General features: G+C 36.3%; 1 protein-coding gene across 2 annotated transcripts in view; it reads left to right on the top strand.

Annotated features, from left to right (window-relative positions):
* hyd (E3 ubiquitin-protein ligase hyd) overlaps positions 1–27,969 on the top strand; it is a 670,489-nt gene that overhangs the window by 289,546 nt on the left and 352,974 nt on the right. For both annotated transcript variants that reach the window (XM_090375987.1, XM_090375986.1), the window contains exon 21: positions 2,512–2,645. In XM_090375987.1, the coding sequence (XP_090232113.1) occupies positions 2,512–2,645 (134 nt within the window). The remainder of the gene's footprint in view (positions 1–2,511; positions 2,646–27,969) is intronic.

Genomic DNA, 27,969 nt, shown 5'->3' with positions numbered 1-27,969 from the left:
ACCGGAAACTTCATGGGAAAGTAGTAGCAGAGGCACAAGAAGCAGAAATAACACAAGACAGTAATTAGTGGCAAACATTTATTTGACGTACTGTTAACAATGGAGTATGAGATGGATGCATTTCATGATGTTACAACAAATGCACGAAGGTTCCACCATGAGACGTGATGCATGTGTGACATGGTCGAACACACTTGGAGTTTCTTTGACAGTAGCAGCAGCGCAGACGAGTCTTGCCACAAGATCCATTTCCATCTCCACAGGTGATTCATACACGATAGATTTGAGGGCCCCCACAGAAAGAAGTCAAGGCTCGATAAATCAGTTGAGTGTGGGGCCAGGCAACAGGTCCACCACGGCCAATCCGTCAATGCCCAAAACGCCTGTTCAAATGGTCACGAACACACCTTCCATAATGGGCAGGCACCCCCTTATGTTGGAACGAAATGTTGCATCTCACATTTGCTGGAACATTGTCAAGTAACCCTGGTAGAACTTGTTCAAGAAAGATCCGATATTTAGCGGAGTTCATGCGGGATGGTAACAGGTACGGGCTGACTAAGCAGTCATCGACCATACCTGCCCACACATTTATTTCGAAGCGAGGTTGTGCCGCGTGGGGGCGCACACCGTGTGGGCCCCTCTGCTAATCCATGCACTAGGTGCATGTCTGCCAGCTAACAGTTCATATTTCGATGCATGCTCTTTGTGCGGCGACTACTGCTTGAATGAGTAAACCAGAAATTTTCCCTCTCGCAAACTGATGAACAGCACCGTGTACCGACTTACAGTGACGTTTCTGGTTATGGGATCCTATGCGATTCACATTCCTTTAGTTGTCACTTACTTCCCCTAAACGTTTGTACCAATATTTTTGAGACACCCTGTATACTGATTGGTCAAAAACAGATGTGTACGAGCTGCAATTCATTTTGAAGATAATACCCTCATCCAACAACTCCAAAAAGATATAGTATTTTTACTGCCAAATTACAAGCCATTTTGATGGCTGTAAACCAAATTAAATGTAAATCAGTTATGAAGTGTCCACTTTTTGTGCTCCTTCTACCATTTAATCCTTTTTTTATAACATTACCACCAGTAATAAGTGGCTTGACAATAGTGGTTCTGCCATAAATTTCAGCTTTGCGAAGTTCTCACCAAACTGTTTTCTTAGAAATTGGATTGCTGAGACTCGCTTTAAGTTCTGCAGTTACTTTTTAGGCAGTAGTTTTATGTTTTTTGGTTACAATCCTTTTCAGTGTCCGGCAGTCTCCTTTAGTCAACTTTGATTTTTTGCCACAATTTGCCCTATCAAATTTTATTTTTCCATACTTGGCAAATGTAGTTTTCAATACAGCTGCTCTGGATACATTAAACAAATCAGCAGTTTTAGTCACGATGCCCCTGATAAACATGCACCAACAATTTGTTCTCTTTGGAATTCAGATAGGTTGGTCATTTTCTTCATATACCTTTTTATATTGCCTCTAAATAAACACATTCTGCCATTACAAGAATGTGTTTATTTAGAGGCGATATAAAAAGGTATATGAAGAAAATGACCAACCTATCTGAATTCCAAAGAGAACAAATTGTTGGTACAAGAACTACTACTTTCACATCGGGTGTTTCCACTATTTTGACCTCCTCCTCCTGTATGTCTCAGTAATTCATAATATAACTCCACATAGTAAAATTAATTATGTTAGTCACATATTTGGGACATCATACAGAGATGGTACCACCAGTTGACATTTGAAGAGGAGAAAGAAGCTCAAAATGATAGATAATAGAACACACCATTAACCTTTAAAACATGTAATAATTAGTGTCTCTGCTTTAGTTGTTATTTTCTAAATTCTATCTACACAACTAAGAAACTGTTTCCCTAAATTAAAACATTGTGCCTGTTTAGCTGACTTCTATTTTTTCCTGATATCTTAATTCAAAAAGTTATTTTGACCTTTGATTTTCCTATACATTTAATATGTTGGCCTCCATTATGACCTCATTGCTGAAGTGACTTCTTATCTTATCTTGAATCATTGCCTGTTTCCTGCACTGGAAAAACATTGGAAAGGGTGCCATTTTGTGCTGAAGTTGAGAAGTGGTTAGAGGGCCGACCATTGGGTTTTATGCAAGAGGCAAGTCTAAAAACGGTGAAGGAATATTGCATAAAATTTGTGGCCTTTTTTGACATTATTATAAACAAAGTTCATTATTTCCTTTTTCTTTAGTTATAGTGATTTTTGATTCAAACACTATAACTAGTGACATATAAATTTTCTGCAACTTTTCAAGCCATTATTTATAATTTAATTCTGAAACATCATGATGTTTCATTTCATATAGGAGGGATATTAGTTTTTCACACTGATCTAAAAATTTTTTATATAACAGTATACAAAAAAAAAATTATGCAGTCATATTTTGCTATTAGATAATTTATCTATGTGGATTACAGAACACTTACTTTAATAATATATATATATATTTTTTTTTTCACAGCAGTGTATCATTGCGAGAAATGATGAGGAGAGCTACATCAGCAGCCCGCAGCCTTGCAGGTCTTGATAGTAGAGAACAAGATGTTAACATACCTACTCTTAGTTGGGCTCCAGAACCAACGGATACTGGAGGAGGTTTGTTCAGTGCTCTATCTTATTTTTTTTTCTTTGTTACTGCTGTTTAATAGTTTGTGTGTTATCAAAATAGGGAGTATATCATTAATCATGAAGATATTTGAATTGCTGAAGAATAGAATTTGGGAGAGATGGTGGATATGTTATGTGACTTTTTAAACAATAAAGAATGTTCTTTGCTAAGTTGTTATATCTGCTTCAGCAGAGCTTGTAGTTATTTTTAAGAGATGTCTATTTATTTGATAAGATGCTACTCATTTTTGATGAGTAGCATGTTGAGTTGTAATGTTGAGTAGTAATGTTGGCATTTAAATGTAGTTACGTAATTTATTTATTAATTTAAAAAAAAAATTTTTTGTGATAAGTGTATAGTAGAGGTATATGATACAAGAAAGCAAGCTTATACAGTTTTTTTTTTACCTGTCTATGTCCAGTTTTTCCTTGAATTTATATAAGTTATCAACTTTTGCACCAACAGATGGAAGTTTGTTCCAGCAATCAACCCCCCGCTGGCTAAAGGCAAAGTTCAGCACATCTATTCTGTAACCATTCTTCATCAGTTTGAATTCCACCCCCACCTCATGTGCTCATCTGAGCAAGAGGAAGAATCCCATCAGCATTGAGCTTGCTCAAACCATTCAAAGTGTTATGGTGCCTCCATAGCCAGCAGTGCGTAGCACACGCTTCTTGATTAGACCGGGGTTCGAGCCCGTCACCACCAAATACGGAGGATGCGGAAAGGTCAGGGAATGACCACCGCATATCCCGGAGCAATATGGCCTTAGTTGCTAATGCTCATAAAAACCAAATAAACAAACAAAAACAACAACAAAGCGTTATACACCTCAATCACATCACTTCACACACCCCTAGTCTCCAGATGCTGCAATTTGCAGAACTTAAGTTTTCTTTGTAACAGCACTCCTTTGTTCCCCTCACCAATCTCGTTGCTCTTCTCTATACTTGTTCCTGCAGCTCTACATCCTTCCTAAAATGAGGGCTCCAAACCTATATGCATTACTCAAGGTGTGGCCTTGATAGAGTAATTTAGGGCAAGTAAGATGAATTTTTTTATATTAGTACATGAAATAGCACTGGCTGTAGCTGATCAGAAGGCCTTTGTAATCTCATAGGTAATATATACAGTTGGGCTTGGATAATACAGAAAGAAGAGTGGTTAGAATTACTCTGAATTATCCTCCTTCTTAAACAAGGACCAGAAAAGTATAGATTTTTTACTGGACCTATATATGTATCAAAATCCAGCTGTATCTGTCAGTATAACAGTATTAAGAAAGCAATATTTACCTTTGTTATTAATTCTTTATACATCCAAAGCTTTAAGTAATCCATTAGTTGTTCAGTTTTTTTAGGCTCTGTGATATAATTCCTCTTCAAAACTCATAACTTTGTGAGCATACATAGGCAAGTATTTCATAGATCATATTTAAGTATAGCCTGGTCACCAGTATCTGTTAAAAATTTTGCCACTATTGTTTATATGTTGATAAAAGCCAACAGATAATGTTTTATTTAATTGCATGGGCAGATTGAAAATTAATGGCTCCTTGTTCATAACCACAGAGCTAAGTGATACGGCAGTGTAGCTCATAGTTTCTAGTTAGTATGTGTGCAGTAGTGTTTCTGTGTGCTTGTTCGTTTACAAGTCATACTGTTTTGAATGGAAGCATCATCAAATGTGCAGCTCAAACAGTGTGCTCCACTTGAAGTTTGTAAACAACTTTTGTTTAATTTTAAATGCAAAACTGATACATTTTTAAGCATTATTATGATGACTGAAGGTGAATCACGGATTTACCACTGTGATCTGTGCATAACACAATCCAATGAATTTCACCACGAAATATCTTTATAGATCTGAAAAAATTTAAAGTCGTAGCATGTGGTTGTTACTGCACTGAATTTTGGACAAGCTCAAAAAAATAATCAAATGAGCAATGTTTGGCAATACAGCCACATTGCTTCAGTGTGATAATAATGTGCAATCTTGCTGTAGATGTTGCTTTGGCAGGAGATTTTACTTTGCTGGGATATAAACTTGTTTTACATCATCCTTATATTTGAGCTTTGGCCCATAACTTTTTTATTATTATTATTTTTTTGTTTGTTTGTTTCCAAAGCTTAAAGAACGAGCAACAGATATCACACCAATGAAAATGTTAAAGGAGCCATAAAGGGATGGTTGATCTCTCAAGTGAAAGAAAATTGTTTAAACTGCTTGCAAAAACTTGTTAGGCACTGGATGAAATGTATCGGGTTATATGGGACATATGAAAAAATTATGTTTCTTATTAAAGACCACCTTTTTATTTGTGTTTGATAAAAGTACATGTTTATTTAAGGTTTGACAGAAGAAATACTTACCTTTTGTTGTAAATCCTTTATATATCTATGTGTTTCATCTGTTTTGATTTATTTTTGTTCATCAAAATTTATACAGTAATAGATATTATTTTTCAGTCTGCTTCCATAAATGGCTTTATTGATTGTATTAATTTTAAACTGTTTTATTTTTATTGGTGGTAAGCAAGTATATAATGAGGTTTAGAAAATTTGGAATGAGCAAATGTATTACAGTCTTTGTCAGCAGAAAGAAAAATTAGATTGGGTTACTTTCACCATCACACTTAAAAAAAAAAAAAAAGCACCTATGTGCCTATGCACACACATGAGAAAAGAGATTGCTGTGATTTAAGGCTAAATTTATGGAATACAGAGCATGACCTACACAAAATAACTGATGCAATATTATCACTGCAGTAATTGAATAAGCCTGTATTTTAACCGCATATCCCCCCCCCCATTTTGTATTGTGTTCAGTTTATTGTGGTTAAAATTTGTACTTTATAATTGCTTATACTAATTGCATTCTAAACACATGGTTTTTGCTTCTGTTCATGTACTTGTCACAGCTAAATCACTCTCCAAAAATGTATATATAAACAACCCTGCTTTCGTAGTCCATTCGACTTTCCCAGATAAACATGTGGCTCAAATTATTATATAAGGAAAGCATATGAGCTGCACAAGTTAGTTGTTTTCATCATGACACTTAGAGCCAAGCTAACTGATTTCAAGAGGAGGTTTTATTGTCAAAAGTAACACTGCTGGCTTGTGTTTCATGTAATTACTGACAGTGTACACCATCCAAAGTTGACCATCAGTGATGTTATGAAATGGAAGTGCAAGATAATTGGAAGGGTAGTATAACCCCTTCAAAATGTCAACTAGGAATTTAAGGCATCAACAAGAGTTGACATCTGTATGAGTCTGCTGTTTACAGAGCTCCACAACCTCAGCCTCTATTTTGAAAAGAGAGTGGAAGTGCATTAGCCAAACATCAACCAAAAAATGGCATTCTTACCTTGCATGGTGCAATGAACACCATAATTTGGTCCCTAGTGCACATACTCTGACCAACTATATTTAAAAATCTTTAATAATGCTGAGTCACCATTTACATAAATTTTATAAATAAATATAAATACTGTACAATTGAAATTCAAAATACCTAAAATTGCTATAAATAAAATAATGAAATAAAATCATATTACTATACAATTAAAATACTGAAAAGTAAAAGTATATGTAATATAAACAGTTGCTTTTATTTTTTCATACATATATTTTTACTCTTCAGTATTTTAATTATGATAAATAAAAAACAGCTATGATGCTCAAAGAGTTCTACATTTATATATTATATAGAAATAGAGTGGAATTTACCTCGATGATTTTTTGTAGAATACTTCACTATTTGGCATAAAGTATTATGATTCTCTATTTAATAGCTTGAAGAATTGTAAATTACACAACAATTACATTGTTGTGTAATTTACAGTCCCTGTACACAAACATAAACATTGAGTATACTTTAGATGTAGTGTGGGACATGTTAAGTAATAACACTATACCTATCAATCACACCAAAATTCCCTTTAAAGAAATTTTTCATTTGATTAAACTCCTAATTGATGCTAATTTTGTTACATTTCAAGATAAGGTATATAAACAAATCTTTGGGTTACCAATGGGATTGAACCTTAGCGGTTTCTTATCGGGGGAGAAGACAGAGAGTGGTAATCAATGGACACTGCTCATCGTGGACTAATGTTATTAGTGGAGTCCCTCAGGGTCCAGTGTTGGGTCCATTATAGTTTTCTGTATTTATAAATGATATTGATGATGGTATATCAGGCTTAATGTCCAAGTTTGCAGATGATACGAAGGTTGGCAGGGTTGTCAAGGACACTACTGACACTGTGCTGCTGCAACAGGATCTGGAAAGGTGGAGCAGATGGGCTGAGAGGTGGAAAATGAAGTTTAACATTGACAAATGTAAAGTACTGCATATGGGAAACAGCAACCCCAGAGCAACGTATCAACTGGGTGGAACTACACTGACAGTGGGAGAGAATGAAAGGGACCTGGGGGTGGTTGTGCAGGCAGATATGAAGTTCTCTGAGCAATGCAGATGGGCTGCAAGAGTAGTTCATGGTGTATTGTCAATGATATATAGGAATTTTTCTAGCAGGGATAAGGAGGTGATTATTCCCTTGTATAGGGCAATGGTCAGGCCACACCTAGAGTACTGTATACAGGTCTGGAGGCCTCATTTCAAGAAGGATGTAGAGCTGCTGGAACGAGTACAGAGAAGGGCAACAAGATTAGTGACTGGAACAAAGGGGTGCTCTTACGAAGAAAGACTTAAATTTTGTAAATTGCAGTGTCTGGAGACTAGGCACCAGCGAGGTGATCTGATAGAGGTGTATAAAGCCTTGAATGGTTTGAGCATGCTCAATGCTGATGGGATTCTTCCTCTTGCTCAGAATAATCACCTGAGAGGGCAAAAATTCAAATTGAGGAAAGACAGATATAGGATAGACATGCGGAAATTTGCCTTTAACCAGCGGGTGGTTGGTTGGTGGAACAGACTTCCATCCCTTGTCGTGGAAGTTGATAGCCTAAATAAGTTTAAGGCTCAGCTGGACAGGTATTTCGAACAAACAGAGGGGTGAAGTGGAAGTGGTTTTTTTTTTTTTTTTTTTTTTTTTGTGCTGATGTTGTATAAGCTTGCTTTCTTGCATCAAATGCCTCTACTAATGCTCTCCACGATTGAACATGTATATTTGAACCCTTTTTTACCCCAAGTTAGATATTATGGAAGATACTTGGACAATGTTCATTGTATCACTAATACTATTCAGAATATGTTGCATTCATTCAATAACATCCACCCAAGACTGCATTTCACTTGAAACGGAGAACTGTGAAAGAAATCATTAAATTTCTCAAATTTTGCACTCACCTGTCACATTAACAGTATCCAATTTAATATCTATCAGAAACTGACAAATACGGGCTTGTTCCTTCATTACAACAGCTATCATCTGTTTGTGTACAAATGATCTATTATTTTCAACCAATTTCTGAATGCATATAAGTATTCAACATTGGAGTTATTGTTAACCAATGAAATCCAAACAATAACTGATAGATTTTCAAATAGAGGTTATCCTCTTTCTATCATTGACCAGATTAAAATACAAGCTAAAAATAAGCTACAAATGAAAACTAATCAATAGCAGTAATTTCAGTAGATACTTTATTTCCGTTCTGTACATCAAACAGTGACACAAACAACTTAATTGTCTTTTCAGGAATACAGAATTAAAAATTGTGCCTAGACCCATTCGAAAATTACATACTGAACTAAACAATCAATCAATATTTTCGACACAGATAAACAACATAGTATACAACATTTCATGTAGGGAATATGATTCATTGTATCAAGGGTTAACAAGATGTATGATGAATATGAGAATGAAACAACATTAAGCTTCAGTATGTGCGTCTAGAGGGCAGGTGCATCAGAATTAGCTTTCCATGCCATCAACGAAAATCACACCTTTTTATTTGAAACAAGTCCGAAATACTTACTACACTAAATTGTTAATCGCAGAAACTCTGGAAATCAAATTATATGAGAATTCCATTAATGTACATCTCCCATTTCTCATATCGGATTCGTGGTCGTTTGCTTCCATATGCCAAGATATTAAATAATCTTGAATGTTTTAGAAATTCCCACTAACTTATTTTGTGTTACTTCTATCCTGTGACCTAGACAGACCGTATAAAACCCCTGGTCCATTTTAGGAAGGAAGTTTTTCAAAATTGGTTTAATGATTTTAACTTGTATACACCACGATCATTTTTAATAATTTTATTATTAGACATAATGTCTTTTGGCACTCAGAGTTTATTATTGGTTTGGTTCGGGTTGGGAGATCTTGACTATCGATTGCAGATACATTGGACCATTCATATGTCTTTGAAGGAAGGAAGCCATTGAGAAATAATTTTACATCCAATTGAATTCAGTAGGGTGTTGTTGTGAAGTATTCTACAAAAAAGCATTGAGGTAAATTCTGCTCTATTGTATTTTAATTGTATAATGCAATGGAAGTCATAAAATTGTTAAATGATAACACACAAAATTATTAGGCACAACTCCCTGGTTGGGTTAGAAAACAAGATGAACTCTCCCTCTCCTGTATAGGTGGTTATGTAAGAAGAAAATTGAGCAATACGTGTACTGGAAATTGCATATGTCAGAGGATCAGCTACTGAAATTCTACAGATTGCTGAAACTGCATAAAACTAACATTTGTGTACATCCTATCATATGTGTATTGGATTGACCACATATAAATTGGCTCAATACATTGATAACATCATCAAAATTAACATGGTAGAGAAATCAGAACTCATTGGATTGAAATGTGGAATTCATATAATTTGTTGGAAACTAAAATATTCATGAAGAAGAAATATTAACATTGTTTGACATAATTTTTTTGTTAGTTGGTTGGTTGATTGGGATTTATTTGGCTCATCAGCATATATGGCCATAGTGCACTATAATTTTCTTGTATTCATGTATTCCATTAAGTCATGCTACATTGTGTCAAGTTAGTTTTAGAAAAGGACTCTGGGCTCCAATAATTAAATACAGTGGATTCCGGTTAATTGAGGCAGTTGTTCATTTGGGACAAATCTTAAAAACAGAACCCAGTTGAGAAAATAGCCAGAGTTTAATCGCTTAATTGGGACAAAATGCCGTTTAATCGGGACAGGAGACCGCAGCACTGGAGATTATCCTGCGACTGTCTCCAACCGTACCACGTAGTTGGGTCAGATTTCTGGAGGTCACAACCATAAAACAATAAAAACAATTAGAAGTCACCTGTTTATTGGGCTTTTCTGTTAGTGCAATCTATCATAAACGGATAGTAAACTCAATCTTATTGAATTTGCATTAATACTGACAGCTGGAATTCTGTGGGTTATTGTGCTGAAATGTGTTGACACTTCCATGGAATCTTCAATCATATAAAAAAAATTAATTTTTAGAATCTTCTCTTCATTCCTATTTTTAAAGCTTTGTAACTCGTTACTCCATTCTTTCAATCCCCATCCACAAATATCAGTGAACAGAAATGTCAACTAGTTTAGTTAATACGTACTGTAATGTGTACTTTAATTACTAATACGTACTGTAATATGTACATATTACAGTACGTATTAATTATTCCGATTATCACGTATATTCTTCCGAATTTGACGTATCATTTAATTTTTTAATTGGTAAGGTAATAAAGGGTAAATTTGTGCTTAATATATCTTTGCTTTTATAGCCTGTGGATAATATTCCTCCTATTTTCGCTAATTAGAATTGCTGTTTAATAGAATTAAAATTCAATTCACAAATGTGATCACAAAGACCGGCGCTTACTACACATCGTAGAATGAACTAATTGTAAAGGGGGGTACATTGTATTTTTAACTATTTATGTGAAACTTCGGATAATTGAGGCAGCCACTTAATCGGGCCAAAATGCACTAGTCCTGATGTGTCCCAAATAACTGGAATTGACTGTATTTTTGATATATGTGAAGTTACACTATCTTTGTTTTTAATGAGGTTGTGTATGAACAGATGTGTGGACTGGTCATAGAAGAATTGGAAAATAGATTAAGGAGAGAAACTTCTTACCATATACACATATGGTAAATTACTTTTTTGGCAATATTTTCACTGTAATCTTTCACTAGGCAAAAAGAAGACATTTTAAACTATTTGAACCAGCTTTCCCCCTTCATTACATTTACCTTACAAATGGAATGTGACCAGGCTCTGCCATTTTTGGATGTTATGATACATGGATAAAATGGTCAATTGTGTTAACAGTGTGGGTCAATTGATAGCTTACTCCACATGTCATTCCCAAGCCTCTGGCCATTACCCAGAGCCAGCATGGCTCTGGGCAATGGCCAGAGTCTGGTTGCATTGTAGCAGAAGAGATGATAGAGAGTGGGAAATAATCAGATGGACATTTGGTTTTCCATAGTGCGTCATAGATAAATATGAAGTTCTGACTGGGCAAAATTCTGGACAAAGGAAATATCCAAATAATACCATTGTGGCTTGCATCCCTTTTTAACTTTGAGGTGCATAAAAGGATAGCAAGAATATTAAAACAGTATAATATTTACTGTAGGCAAATTCCCAGCTCTTGAAATGTTTAAGTGGAGTGATTTTTACAATTGACTCTTCAGAATGTGATGCAAGATGTTACATTAGCAAATCAAAGAAATGCTTCAACGATTGGCTGGGACGTCACATCTACGTTATATGAAATGCAGATTTCAGCTTGGCGTTGACAAATATGTATGGTAGAGGTGTCACCATATAAATGCCCACTCATCTTCTGTCATTAATTATAGAAGAAGTATCAACAAAAGAGATGTAAGCTAAATGTTTATTGTAAAAAAAAAAAAAAACTGTTCATCAACAGGACAGTGAAATATAATTAAAATAGACTGTCATACAAGAACCTCGTATTTGCACTGTCTTTGAAACAGTGATGTCGCATTACAACAAGGCCATCAAAAGGCAAGAACTGGTGGAGGGGAGGGATTGGGGAAATGATATGGATGCTAGATAAATGTTAACATGAATATAGGGATAGACTTATTGAAATAATATTGCATCGACTGACAAACACATAAATAAGAGAAATTTATTGAAATAAATTAATACAAATAAATATGAATATAATAAAAATAGAGTATCATACAAGAAAAGAGAGTAAAAGCAATAAAATATATAACTGAATAAAAGTGAAAAAATAAATAAATACACATAAGTGGCTTTCAAGGCAGTGCCTTTTTGTCAAGTTGACAAAGAGGCATATTGCCTTGAAAGCTACTTATGTATATATATTCCTTTTTCTTCTATGATCATCATCATCATCATCAGCCATTTTCAATCTACTGCAGGATGAAGGCCTCTCCAGCAAATTTCCAGTTCCTTCTGTTTTGAGCACTGGCCATCCATTTACTACCCACAAACTCATGAATTTCATCTATCCATCTCCGCCTTTGTCTTCCAGGATTTCTTCTAGCTCCTCTTGGGTACCATTCTGTTATTTTTTTAGTCCATCTGTCATCATGTCTTCGAGCTATGTGTCCTGCCCAAGACCATTTTAGTTCTTTAGTTTTGATAAGAATGTCCTTTACTTGAGTTTGCTGCCTAATCCATGTGTTTCTCTTATCTAACAGTTTGATTCCCAATATAATTCATTCCATTCTTTGCTGCGTAGTTCTCAGCTTCTCTTCCATTCTTTTGGTGAGTGCCCAAGTTTCACTTCCATAAGTCATGGTGGGGAGTATACATTGGTTCATTATTTTACATTTCAGACAAACTGAGATATTGCTCTTCAGTATATGACTATATTTCCTGAACGCTATCCATCCAAAATTTATTTTTCTCTTGACTTCCAGCCATTTATCATTATTACAGTTAATAACTTGTCCCAGATAAGTATATGACTCCACCTTTTCAATTACTGCTCCTTCAATCATTATTTCCCTTTCTGTGGCATACTTGTTCATCATTACTTTTGTTTCAGCTATATTCATCTTTAGTCCAAAATCCTTACTAACTGTGCATAACCGATTAAGAATTTCCTCTTTGGGATCATGGCTTATGACCACAATGTCATCTACAAATCGTAAATGGTTTAGGTACTCTCCGTTCACATTGACTCCTTTCTGCGACCAGTCTAATCTTCTGAAAGCTTCCTCAAGGGCAGCAGTAAACAACTTTGGAGATATTGTATCTCCTTGTCGAACTCTTTTCTCGATTTTAAATTTCCTACTGTCTTTGTCTAGTCTAATAAAGGAGGTAGCACTCTCATATATTTTCTTCAAAATCATAATATGTGGGGTATCTATGCCTTGTCTTTCTAGTGCCTGAAACATTGCTATATGGAGTCAAATGCCTTTTCATAATCCACAAATGCCAGGCATAATGGTGTTTTATATTCATTTGCTTTCTCCATTAGCTGTGATATTACGTGAAGGTGATCCATAGTTGAGAATCCTGTCCTAAAGCCAGCTTGCTCTTTCAGTTGATTCTCATCAAGTATTCTTTCTAATCTGTTAGTAATGACCCTTGTGAACAACTTGTAGATGTGGGATAACAAGCTAATTGGTCTATAATTTCCAATTTCTGATTTATCTCCTTTCTTATGCAGCAAAACTATGATTGCATTTTTCCACTGCTTAGGCGTCACACCTTTTTGGATGCACTTTGTGAAGAGCCTTGCCAGTTTTTGTGTTATGTCTCTTCCTCCCAATTTTAACAACTCTACAGTAAATTCATATTCCCCCGGGGCTTTCTGATTCTTCATTTTCTTCAATGCATGTTCTACCTCATCAGGAAGAATATCAGGTATGTCGTATGTGTTGCTGCTTTGCAATCCATCTTCCTCACTGCTGGCATCATTCCCTCACTCCTTGTATAATTCTCTATAGTAGTCTTCTGCTATTTGAATTATGCCTTCTCTGCTGTTTATAAGTACACCATTGCTATTCTTTAATTTCAGTATCATTTGTCTTTCTGTATTACTGCTCATGGCTGCTGATTTAAATCCTTTGTTTTCCCTTAATGCTTGTTCTACTTTTCTTTTGTTAAATCTTCTTATATCTTCTCTGAGTCTCTTTCTAATGGCTTTGCATAACTCAGTATACTCAATTTTCTGCTTGTCAGTGTTTTTCTTGCTCTTCATTTGTCATCTTCGGTTCATCATGGCAAGTGTTTCTTGACTAATTTTTTCTTCTTTGGATTTCTTTTTCCCCATAGGTTTCTTGGGCTTTATCACTTTCAGAAAGTTGTAACATTCCTCGTCGATATCTTGGTCCTGAGCAGTCTGCAGAAGCTCAAACTTGTTCTTAAGTTCCAGTACACGCTGCTTTTTCTCCTCTTCTGTTATTTCAAAGACCTTTGTATTATTTACTCGAGTCAGTTTTTTCCTTTCCTTTCTTACATCTATATCAAGTGTACATCTTACCATTCTGTGATCAATTGCAACATTTACCTTATTCAGGACAGTAACATCATTCACAATATATCTTCTGTTAGTGAGGATGAAGTCGATTTCATTAGTTGTTAATCCATTTGGACTCTTCCATGTCCACTTTCTGTTCACCCTTTTTTTGAAAAAAGTGTTCATTACTGACAGTCCTTGAGATTCTGCAAATTCCACAAGTCTTTCACCTCTTTCATTTCTTTCACCAATTCCAAAATTTCCTATAGTTCCCCTTTCTGCGCTGTTTTGTCTTTTTCCATCCTTAGCATTGAAGTCCCCCATAATAATAGTGTAGTGGGTTTTCTGCTCGTCAAGAAGACTCTCAATTTCGGTGTACATTTCTTCAACCTCTTCATCATCATGGCTCGATGTTGGTGCATAAATCATTATAACCTTTAGCTTGTATCTCTTAGAAATCTTGAGTATTAGTCTTGACACCCTTGGTGATGTGCTTTTGAATTCCAAAATGTTGTTTTTAAAATCTTTATGGACCAGAAACCCAACTCCACCTTCACTCCTTTCACTGTTTCCATTGGTATACAGCAGATTTCCACTTGATAAACTTATGATTCATTTCTTCTTCTTGTTTCAGCCAAACCGATGATATTCCAATTCACATTTTCTAATTCCTTTTCCAGCTCTAATATCCTGTCTTCACCGATGAGCGATCTTACGTTATAACAGGCCAAGTTCAGTTTCCGTGCATGGCAGCCTGGTCGTACCCAGAGATTCTTAGCACCCTCTGCTTCCACTCTGATCCTCTCGCTGCCGTAAGAGGGAGAGTGAAAGCTGCTGGGGACTGAGGGCCATTTGTTTTGTTGTTCTGTCATATGCTGGAGGATTTGGTCTTTTCCTCTTCACGCTGACCAGGCGTCTTGAAGAGAACCACTCTACACGTTCGTTGCCACCTTAGTGACGTAACAGGGCTTACCATCGAGAAGGTGTGCACGAGTGGATTTTAGGGAGGCAGGCCAACCGGACTTCTCCTAAATCTTCTGTAATAGAGAGATATTGGATCCATCAGTGTTTTAGGCTGAGTGTCTGATAACACACAGGATACCTGTTCCCCTCTAAGCCCCTATGATATTCTATTTTAATTGTACTCTTTTTTATTTGTATTAATTTATTTTAATAAACTTCTTATTTATATTGATAAGAATATTGCAACCACTCACCTGAACATCAAACAATTTATTTAAAAATAAAATGGATAGGCATTAAAATAACTATAAAATAAAACCATTACGAGCATAAAAGATATGAAATAAAAATGTGTGGTATAGTAATTCAAAGGGATAAGAATATAATATAACTATTAGAATATAACTATATTATATTCTTATCACTTTTAATTCCTATACCACTCATGTTTGTCTACTAGCATACATTTGCTAGCAGACTTCTTTCTGTTTATTATGGTATCAATAGGTTTGTGGTAACTTGCCTGCGACATTCTATTGGACAAACTCACCTTGCTTGGAATGCTGGAGTTACAATTACATGCATTTTTTTCAATGTAGCCTTTGCCTTCAATTCCATTTGTGCATCCTGTTTAGTAGTGGTTTTTCAGACTTGTGTGGGCTTATGGGTTTACTTCTACAGGTAGTGAATAATATCTTATTTGAATGTTACTCCATTTTAATTCTGAGTTTTCGGATTTCAGTTTTGCTGTTTTGGGCTCAGAATTAATCTTTTTTTTTTTTTGTAGTTGTTGGCGCATCGGCTTCTGTGGCCATAATGCACCTCCCAAAGTTTTTGCAGTACTTTGATCCAAACCCAAGGTGGGATTCGAACCCACAACCTTTGGGTTGCCAGGCAGGCACTTTACCCACCCGGCTAGTAAGGTCGGCAAGAATTAATCAAAGAATGTCTATGTATGTGACCTTCAAACTTATCCCATGCATCTGTGCCCCCTGAAGTTAATTATTAGTGGTCAAAAACTGGTAACATCTTCCTCAATTAAGTTTTTAGGTATTGTTCTCGATGTCAGACAATTTTAAAATCATCTTGCTTCTGTGAGGATCAGACCTTTGTGGGCCTATTGCAACTTTAAGACGGACATCTGAACCATAATCTGGTATTAAAATATTTCTTGCTCTGTGTGGGACCTGTAATGATGCATGATGCAACTATTTCACCAGTAAGAACACAGTTCAATCTAAAACCTAACTTTGGATTGGATTCTGGATGCTGAAATGGTTGTCCGGTAAACTAAAGTTGCCTGTACAGCCTTCCAGGACAGTCCTTCAGAAGAATCTTAATCTTTGTGCCATGAGAGATGTTTGGAACTTGGTTGTTGTGAAGTCCATACTCAAACTGTTGTGTGATGTTATGAGCATAAAAGATATAAAAAGAAATAAAAACATGTGGTATCCATGGAATGTTATCTATTGGCAAATACTAGGTTAGTCTTTACATGGCTAACCTGCCTTAGTTTAGTGACTGAGCAATGTGGCACCTGTTTTTTTTTTTTTTTTTTAAGGTTGCCTTCAATCTGTTTGTGAAGTGCATATCAATCCTGATTCATGCCATGCTTGGTTAATGCCATAGATCTCCTTGAAGAAGCAAATGTTGGCAGGCTTAAGGACTGTGTGATGAGGGGGGGGGATATGAATCTCCACTTTGCTTATTAAGGTGTGAATATTGGATGCTATTTGTTTCGTGTGACTTTATTTTTAGACTGCTGAGCTAAATGTGTGTTTTTTATCCCTCCCTGAAATGTAAACTCCCATATGCTTGTGTCATGGGGGGGAGGTGCCTTGTATTATGGGCGCCTCTGTAGCCAGGTGGGCAGGAGCGGCAGTGCATAGCACACGCTTGATTAGATCAGGATTTGAGCCTGTGACCACCAAATACGGAGGATGTGGAAAGGTCAGGGAATGACCATCGCATATTCCCAGAGCAATATGGCCTTTGTTGATAATGCTCCTAAAAACCAAATAACAAACAAACAAACAAACCTTGTATTATTGTGTTTTGTCTTCTGCAATGAACCAAGTTATTATATATATATGTATCTATATATATAAAACAACTGCTGACTGTTTCAGTACTGAAATACTTAATATTCAGTATAGGGTTTAATGAATCACCTGTGTATGCACAGTGTATTGGCTGTACACCCATCAAAACTTATTAAATTGAGCGATCTTATTTTATGCACTCAGTAACATTGTATAGTATGCACAAGGGTGAGTCCGTAAGTAATGCTTCTTTGGCCATAAAAGTTTGAAAACAATAGATACAAAGTTGAAATTTATATAATTTATTGCACAAATCCACAGATATACATTATTTTGTATATCTGCCTTGTTTTTCAATACATTTTTGCCGTCATTCCATCCAACTCATATATCTATCATAAAATGATGGATGTTGCCATTGAAGATAGTCTGTCACAAATTTTTCAGCTCATCATCATTAAAAAAAATGTTTCCACAAAGATATCTCTTCATATGGCTGAATTGAAAAAAAAAAAAAAAAAAAAAATGAGATGAAGCCAAGTGTGGACTATATGTCAGCACAAGGCAAAATGCTCCAACCTAGGTCTGCAGTTTTCATCTATCATATGGACTGTGTGTGGTTTGGAATTATCATGGTGTAGTATAATATAGTGTCCTATTAGAGCATTCCTTTTTAGGTTTATTCACATATTCACATAGATTTAAGCCTAAATGGATGTCAGATGAACTAATTAGACATGTGACAGAGAAGAAAAATGCATGGGATACATACAAATTAACACGTGACACCGAAGCCTATGATAGATATAAGCTGGTCTGTAACCAAGTTACAAAGAAGGTTAGGCAGGCGAAGGCAGATTATGAGAAATCTTTGGCAAAGGACGCAAAGGAAAACAGTAAACAGTTCTTTACTTATGTAAACTCTAGAAGGAAGGGGATGAATCAGATTGGTCCACTTGATATCGATGGTTCCACTGTTGATGATTCTGCTCAAGTAGCTGACAAACTAAATGAATATTTTGCATCGACATTCGCACATGAGTTAATCAGGGAGGGAATGCCAGAGGTGTATTCAGCTCTGGCAGTAAGCTAGGTAATCTTGTAATAACTGAGAGTAAAGTGGAGGAGAAATTGTTGAAGATAAACACAAGAAAGACACCTGGGATGGATGGGATCTATCCAGTTATATTAAAGGAGGCGGCAAAGGAATTAAGCAAACCTTTAGCCATTATTATGAGAGCTTCCCTGGACTCTGGGGGAGGTACCCATGAACTGGAGATGCGCAAATGTGACCCCAATCCACAAAGGAGGATCAAAGGGAGACACAGGTAATTACAGACCTGTTAGTTTAACTTCTGTTCCGGGGAAATTAATGGAGGTACTGGTTAAAGAAGCATTGCAGAATCATCTAGACAAGACTTCAGTTATAGCTCGGACAGAGCATGGGTTTGTTAAGGGGAAGTCTTGTCTGATTAATCTGATTGGATACTATGATGTAGTCATAAAGGAACTGGATGCAAAGAATAACTTTGGTATCATATATTTGGATTTTAGAAAAGCCTTTGATACTGTTCCACATGGAAGACTGCTGTAGAAATTGGAGCCGTGTGGCATTGGAGGCAAATGCTGCTATGGATAAAGGGATGGTTGAGTGGGAGAAGACAGAGAGTGGTAATCAGTGGACACTGCTCTTCGTGGATTAATGTTATTAGTGGAGTCCCTCAGGGTTCAATGTTGGGTCCATTGTTGTTTTCTGTATTTATAAATGATATTGATGATGGTATATCAGGCTTAATGTTTGCAGACGATACGAAGGTTGGCAGGGTTGACACTAATGACAGTACACTGCTGCAACAGGATCTAGAAAAGTTGAGCAGGTGGGCTGAGAGGTGGCAAATGAAGTTTAACATTGACAAATGTAAAGTACCACATATGTGAAGCAGTAATCCAAGAGTAATGTATCAACTATGTGGTACTACACTGACAGTGGTAGAGAATGAAAAGAACCTGGGGGTAATTGTGCAGACAGATATGAAGTTTTCTGAGCAGAGCAGACAGTCTGCAAGAGTAGCTCATGGTGTCTTGTCAATGATATACATTACATTTGAAATACCTGAACCTACCATTACCATGCCTAAGCACATCCATGGCTAGGATCATAAAAATTTTGGCGTCTGAATTTTGGAGCATTTTATTAAATAGTTAAAAATTTAAAACTCAAACTCTAACTCAAAATTTTCAGTGACCTCTTAGCCTACTCTGAGGAGCAATACATTTATATTTCGGAACTATGTATTCTGATCAGAGTAGTTCCCGTCCCTAACCACAGGGAGGTGGGTCACTACTATCTAAGAAAGCTCTTCTTCTAAACAGGTCATTTATAAACTCATTAAACAATGAAAATTTGCTACGATCTGTGAACAGGACCTCCAAGCGATCCTCATTTAATTCTCCCACAAAAATTTCTAATTTCGTTCTTAACTCCAAGTAAGCATTACACTCAAGCATCAAGTGCTTAGATGTTTCGTTTTCACCGCATGAGCATAATCCGGAATGGTGCAATCCAAGCTGAAATAGTTTGTATTTCAGACCGTGTCCTGTTATTAAAAAAGCCGCATGAAGGCCAAATTGTAACCAGGGTTTAGATCTGGTCTCTACCGTTCTCACATTAGGAAGAAACATGTAAGTCTGCCTGCCCTTCTCGCTATGCGTCCAGCCTTCTTGCCATAGTCCGGTAATTTCAGAGTCTATTCTTTTCTTTTCTTCTCGGACATCCATTCTTGTATATTCATATCCTTCTACTGGGCTAGAAGTCACACCCAGTATAGTTTTCCTTATATTATTCTTGGTATAATATATTAAACCTTGCATTAGTACTTCAAGGTGAGCTGGTTTCCTTCCTGCCAAAACCTGAAGTGCATCAGAGGAAACAGTTCTGCATGCACGTGTGATGCCAAGGAGAGCAAATCTCTGTGCTTGTATGAGATGCTTTTGGATCTTGGTTTTATCTATGCGTTGTACCCACGCTCCAGATGCGTAAGTGAGAATCGGGACAAATAAACATTGGTACAACATATTTAGAGAACGTCCCTTAATGCCTCACTCTGTCCTTACTATCCTTCTTATCTTGGCATATAACAACCTTGTCTTATCTTTTATATATGTGGCATGCTCAGTAAAGAATAACCGCTCCTCCAACTGCACACCCAGGTATTTGGTTGTCTTTACATAGCTTACAGGTTCACCATCTATTCGAACGGTAGGATGCCTGTTCATACTAAGTTTGCCCTTCACCAGCATTTGAACGGTTTTACTCTTGGATATTTCTAATTTGTTTGCTTTCGACCACTCATTCAACGAACTCAGTGCGTTTTCCGCTCTGGTTTCCAGTTGAGAACGAGGATTTGCTTGGATCAGCATCACCAGATCATCTGCGTACGCTATCATGCTTACTCCTTCAAATATATTTTGTAAGAAGGTATCGAACACCATGTTCCATACATGTGGTCCAGTTACAGATCCTTGAGGACATCCTCTGTGCATAGGCTTAACAATTTCCCTGTAATTGTTCCTTATTATAACTTTCCTGTCATGAAAGTAACTTTTATAAACTTGATAGAGATTCTGTGAACAACCAGATTCTCTTATCCTGAGAAGGATGCTCTCCCACCAGAGCCTGTCGAATGCACCACGGAAGTCAACAAACACAGCCAGAACATACCTATCACTGCTCCCCTCAACCGTCTCGACAAGTCTGTACAAAGCGTCCTCAGTACTTTTTCCGGCTTTAAAACCGTACTGAAGCCTAGAGGACATAGACTTGTTCTCATAATTAATCATTAGGCGACTTATGCAAAGTCTTTCATAAACCTTTCCCAAGGCAGGAAGTAGAGCAATGGGTCGGTATGCTCCGGTCTCATTCAGTAGTCTATCCATACCTTTTATTATCAGCTTCACGTGTGCATCCTTCCAGGCTCCCGGGAAGACACCCTCTTCCAAGCATTTATTATACATTCCCAGGAATATTTCTGGCGTCAGTTCAAACGCCTTTTTCATTACGGCGACCTCAAGTCCATCTAAACCTGGCGCCTTCTTCAATTTTGCCCGTCTTATTGCTTCTTGGACCTCTTCTAGTGTGAATTCACACTCCTCACCTTCTTCAAAAGTTTCATGGTGCAAATTATTCAATTCTTGTTCTTGATTATCTAATGGAGGAAATAGATCGTCCAGTATCCTGTTCACAGATCGCTCCCAATTTAATGTTTGATCATTCTCACTGCCAATTGTTGTTGTTATATCCATTTGTCTCTTTTTATTGTTAATTAATTTTAAAATTTCCCATGGATCTTTAGATCCTTGCTCTTCGATATACTTCTTCCAATGACACAATTTAGACTTATTTATTGCTCTTACATAGACACGTCTCTTTTCTTTATACTGATCAATATAATTACTTATTAAATCTAAGTTACAATTCCTTCTTTGCCGTTGACACAATCTTCTTAGTTGATTAACTTCCTTCCTTAAAACTGTCAGTTCATTTGTCCACCAGAAGACAGGTCTAGAAGTGATACTTCTTTTCTTCATGCTTATTTCACAGGCTTGTGTAATCACACTGGTTAATTTATTTACATGATCTTCAGCACGCAGGTCATCCCAGCAAACTCTTAGCATTAATCTATTATAATTTTCTACAAATCTTGGCCATGTAGCATCCTTAATTAGAAATCTTTCAAGGTTAATCCATTCCCTTTTATCACTCTGCGAATCAATTTCAAACGTAATCGCGTTGTGATCACTAGTGGTTAAGCCTTCTGGCACTCTCCAATTCTTGATCTTATTTCTTACTGCTCCTGTAACAAAAGTTGCATCTATGTAAGATGAGCCATGCACCGTGCTGTATGTTGGAGGATGCCCCAGTACATTTAAGACCTCCACTCCTGTTGCAGCTATATACTCTTCCAGTAGATTTCCTCTGTCATCAGAGTTTTCACTGCCCCAAAGTGAAGAATTGGAGTTGGTATCCACAGCTATGACAACTCCCTCAGTGCCCAATAATCTATGTAACTTTTCTAAGTATATCAAGCTTGCTTCTAAGCTTTCAGCATGCTGACAGTAGAGAGCAACCACATAGAGCCTTCCGAAGTCGCCAATAAGTTCTAAGCATACAGCATTCTTATAACATAACGTGATCACTTTTGTAACCACTAATTGCTTGCTCCGAACAACTATAGCTGCATTAGGTAAATCACCTTCCAAAACGACTCTATATGATCTCGGGTAACACCTTACCTGCTCTCCAACCGCATAGGGCTCCTGGAGAAGTGCCACAGCCATGTCCTCCTTCTCCATTAAATAGTTTACTTGTAAAGCAACACTTTTACTTCTTTGGGCATTCAACTGCAAGATTTTTGTTTTACCCATAATTAATATTTCTTTTGTACATTTCCAGAGCTTTATTATATTCTTGGCAGGATTTACTTACTGCGGTATGTTCTGCTCCAACACCATTTCTCTTACAGTTACAACAACTAGGTTGTTTATTTCTGTTAGGACATTCTTTATAGGAGTGCTTGGCTTCGCCACAGTGACCACAATTCGTTTCCTTCTTGCAATACTTTGCTACATGGCCGTACATCATACACTTGTAACATTGAGTTACTGGGAAGATCTCTTTGAACCTGCTCGCTGACCAACCAATTAACAATCTTGTTCTGCATTTAGCCCTCTTCCATACATTTGGGCTGAACTGAACAATCCAGTTCTCTGTGTCCTTATCCTTTGTCCTGTTTATTGTTAACACTTCTATTCCTTCAATACACTTTTTCTCGCTCATTCCCATCTCTTTAAAGTTCTTTGACCATAGTTCTTGCGGTAGATCTTCTTTTTTAATTCCTTTTTCTACATCGAAGATTACAACTTTAGGCAATATTAATCTTGGCACTGTAGTTTTTAGTCCTAAGGTGTTCAATCTGGAACAACCTTTGATCTCAGCAATATCGTCATCGGTTGCTCTCTCCATTATAACTCCTCTATCTCTAATTGGCCTTATATCCTTTACCTTAACATATTTTAAGATAGGGCGGATTTCTTTTAGAACATCTTCTTTCACTTGTTCACTCGTTCTATATTTTTGGGACACATCCTTCAATATTATCTTTTTAGATGGCTTTTCTTGGAACTCAGTGTTCTTTTTTGCTGCAGTCGCATATGAATCTTTCTTTCCCTTTCTTCCTTTTTCTTTAGCTTTTCTTTTAATAGTATATTTTCTGTAAATACGTCATACGCTTTTGCCTCCAATTGGTCCCACATTTCCAAGATAATTCTTATGGAGGCTGATGGTACTTTGCTTAATTTGTCCCACAAAAACGAGTACAATCTTTCTCTTTGTTTTTGAACATACTGAAAATCTTCATGACTAGATTTTATCTTTTTGTCCGCTCTTTGCTTTTTCTTTGATGTTCTTTTGGTAATACTACCATCTGACTCATTTCCTTTAGTTCTTTTCTTTTTCCTATTATTTGACTCTATGACCGATTGAGAAGCAATTGAGTCGGTCTGCGTTATCCGCGGAGCCCCACCAACCGATGACGATCCGCACTTCACCGGTGTTGCAGACAAAGAACAACCAGCAACAACTTCAATTTCTGCTAAGTCTTGTGCTTGTGAGAGAATACTTTGCATTATCTCATCACGTTCTTCTTCTGTCAACTCAGAAGCAGCTGACACAACTTCCTGGCTCATTGGATCTAACTCACTACTGGATGACATTGTATAACATAAAAGTGAACACTATATACACTTTAAAAACCAAAAGTCAATAACGACAGATGGTAACTATACAATATCGAAGAGCAAGGAGCGACAATCCAACAATTCAATTCCAAATGCAATTCTAAACTTTAAAAACAGTTCCCCAGTCCAAGTCAAACGGACTGGGGTCCCAGAGCTTAGGACCAACAAGAAAGGGCACGGAAATACTCATGCGAATTTTCAACGCAACCCTCTGCACCAGTATTCAATAAGCCCGTTCAGCCGGCAGGGGATTCACCCCTTACCGCCCGCCCCAGACGACGTGGATGTAGGGCCACTAATCTAGGTCTAGCAACTTGTGCTTTGAACAATATAAAATAGCACACAACTTAAGAATTTCAAAAATTAAAACTAACCTTTTACTATTCCAGTCGGCCAAAATATAAACGCTCACAATAGTCCCCAAGATTAGCCCTGGGGCTGTCAATGATATACAGGGATTTTTCTAGCAGGAATCAGGAGGTGATTATCCCCTTGTCAATGGTCAGACCACACCTTGATTACTGTATACAGGTCTGGCCTCATTTGAAGAAGGATGTAGAGCTGTTGGAACGAGTACAGAGAAGGGCAACAAAATTAATGAATGGAACAAAGGGTTGTGCTTAAGAAGAAAGGCTTACATTTTGCAAATTACAGTGTCTGGAGACTAGGCACCTGAGAGTTGATCTGATTGAGGTATATAAAGCCTTGAATGGTTTGGGCATGCTCAGTGCTGATGGAATTCTTCCTCTTGCTCAGAATAATCACCTCACCTGAGAGGGCATAAATTCAAATTGAGGAAAGACGGTTGTAGGATAGACGTGCGGAAGTTTGCCTTTAGCCAGCGGGTGGTTGATTGCTGGAATAAACTTTCATTTGTCGTTGTAGAAGTTGATAGCTTAAATAGATTCAAGGCAGAACTTGACAAACATTTGGAGCGAGGGGATGTGTGAAATACGGGGTTTTTTTTTTTTTTTTTTTTTTTTTGGCTGGTGCTATATAAGCTTGCTTTCTTACATCATGCTCCCTTGCTAATGCTAATATATGTGCATAACTCCCTGTCTTCACCATGTCCATCTATCTGTATATAACAACACAATTCCCAATGGGCAGATTTTCATGAAATTTTATATATGTATTGTTTTCTTAGACAGAATTTTAAAGACATTGCATCAAAATCAAACAAATAGAAACTAGCTGTTTTCCATGTAATTTATATGGAAAAAATAAATTCACAGATTAAGCAGTTTTAACACAGCATTGTTAGCTTATTTAGCAATTTTAACCCAGTATTGTTAGCTTTAGACAGTCTGTGTGTGCTTTGCATGTATTTTTATGTAAGTCTGAGGAATGTGGGGTTGCTTGTGAAGAGATATATATATAGAGAGAAGGAGGGACTTAAATAAGTAAATTGATAATATGGATAGTGCATTACATTTCAGGTGCATTAGCAAAGTGCTATATGATTTATAAAAAAAGAATAAAAAGCGATGGCATCTATGCAGGAACTTAAGGCATTTCGTTTTTGTGCATCCACCACATTATCCATTCATTCCCCCAGTCGCTGCATGGCAACAAACATATCCAGTGTTTCGGTTACAATGCACAGTATATGGATAGCCTATGTGATGTGCATAAAAAAAAAAAGAAAGAAAAACAATTGCCAGGTTTCCATTGGCCTTATTTTAATAAAATTTGGGATATCTTAATAAGTCTGTGTAATAGAGCTAAACTAAAATTTCATCAAAATTCATCCACTGTGAGTCAAGTTTATATATGCATATGGATGGACAAAGAAATAATAATTGTTGGATTTCTGTTGGTGTAATTTTGATGAAATTTGGATGGCTCAAGAGTTGTTTCTAAAACAGCCAAATATAACATTTATGAAAATCTATCCATTAGGAGTTGAGTATTTTATTACATGCAGGTGGAAATAATAATTGTTGGATATCTATTGTTCTGATTTTAATGAAATTTTGGATGGGTTGACAGATATTTCCAAAAGAGCCAAATATAAAATTTATGAAAGTTCATCCATTAGGGGTTGGGTTATTACATGCAGATGGATATACAGACAGACATGGTAGAAGCAATATGCACATAAAAAAGTATATGGGGAAAGAGTAATAAATATATAAAGTTTTATAAACTTCATAAAGTGATCTATAAAGTTATAATCTTAGTAATTAATTTAAGATAATTATATTTCCTTTTCATTTCTATTAGTCATAGAAAAAAAAAAACAAAGTGAAACAGAAAAATAGGGTACATAGAAGAGCAACGATTGGTCAGGGGAACAAAGGGGTGCTCCTACTAAGAAAGGCTTCAGTTTTGCAAATTGCAGCCACCTATGAGGTGATCTGATTGAGGATGTTTAAGACTTTAAATGGCTTGAGCAAACTGAATGCTGATGGAATTCTTGCCCTTGCTCAGACTGTGCACATGAGAGGAGGCATAAATTCAAATTGAGGAATGATGGTTGCCAAATAGATGTGCGGAGGTTTCCTTTCAGCCAGTCAAAAAAAAAAAAAAAAAAAAAAAAAGTTGCTTTCATGGCATTGTTCGTTTTCATCAAGTGGAATAGTGCATGGGACAAGGCAGCATAAATAGCAAGTTTGTCACGTTGATAGAATTATGAAGATGTGTTGGCGTTGGCTGATGCACAAATGCTCATCAAATTGTTGGTTCACACATACGCCCTTCATGAATTTTGCCATTGTACAGTTCGACAAGCAATGGCATTCTCAGAATATTGTTGCCAGTGCACATCATTTATTACCACCAGATCCTGATTATTTGCATTTTGCGTGCATGCGTGTGCGCATCATTGTCTTCATTTCTCTATTACATGACAAACTTGCTGTTTATGTCACATAGTGCCATGTACTATTTGGTTGATGAGAAGGCAGCACAGCCTTGAAAGCTACCATGTTTTTGATTTTAATGGATTTTATCTCAACATCTTAACTTATTTTATTGTTGGAAATAATGGAGGGTTACTTTGTTTGTTTGTTTTAATAAAATAAATTTCTTGATTACTACAAATTTCATTATAACTAGCTTTCAGGATAATAAAACATGAGTTCGATTAACATGTTTTCCAGTTACTGCTATTTGAAAAAATTGTACTACTTTTCACCTTACACGATCTTTTTTTTATGTAATAGTTGAAAAAGATTTGAAACGCATTCTAAGCTTACCATGCGTCGTCGGATGGGCAATAAACAAGCCTTTGCCCACTGCCGACCTCGGTATATTCCATCGGAAGCGGACATGTTACTTGTTTGTCTCCTGTTAATAAAGTCACGTGCAGACTTGCATGTAAAAATTCTAATTTTTAAATGCAAAAAAAAAAAAAAAAAAAAATTTTAAATAAGCCAAATGAAAATGTTACTGCAAAGGATATAACGGTAAAAGAACTAGATGAAATCTTTTGTATCACAGGGAGCGTCAAACAAAAGGGTTGAGGTTCTCTCTGATATTTATTTTTCCAGGGCCTAGAGCAGATTGTTGTCAGCTATTGAAAAATTGATTGATGCAAAAAAAAGAAAGCAGCACTGTTCAAACGAATCTGTACAAATATTTCCATAACAAATAGTTTCTCATTGTGTACTTTATGCGATAAATATTTAATTATGTAATTATTTTCATTATCTTTTACATTGTATACAGTTAAAAAGTTACTTAAAAGGTATTTTTAAAATTCTTTATGGACATTTATGATCACGGACCAATTATAATTTTTCCTATTGATTATTAATTTGATTAATGCATTTCCGTTTTGCACAATGCACTTGTGGCACGAATTAATCACATTAATCAAGGCTAGCCTGCATAAATCATTTCTTTGGATTTTTCAAACCACAATGTATACAGTAGGCCTGTTTCCAGATGTTTAAATTTACTGAATACTAATAATTGTGATCTCTTTCTATCACACATTGATATTTATAAAATCACTTTCGGTGTAAATAGATTATAAATTAGTGTTTTGATTACTGCTCTAAAATTATTAATATAACTATATTATTGTGATGTTTTGTGTAAGTTAATCAATTATTATAATTGATTAAGATATTTTGATTGTGCATTTATAACCTGAGC

This window comes from Mastigoproctus giganteus, chromosome 6 (assembly GCF_048544385.1).
Source record: "Mastigoproctus giganteus isolate SK-2022 chromosome 6, ASM4854438v1, whole genome shotgun sequence".
Classification (NCBI taxonomy): Eukaryota; Metazoa; Arthropoda; class Arachnida; order Uropygi; family Thelyphonidae; genus Mastigoproctus; species Mastigoproctus giganteus.
The sequence above is the reverse complement of the archived record's forward strand: the minus strand, read 5'-3'. Positions and strand labels throughout refer to the sequence as shown.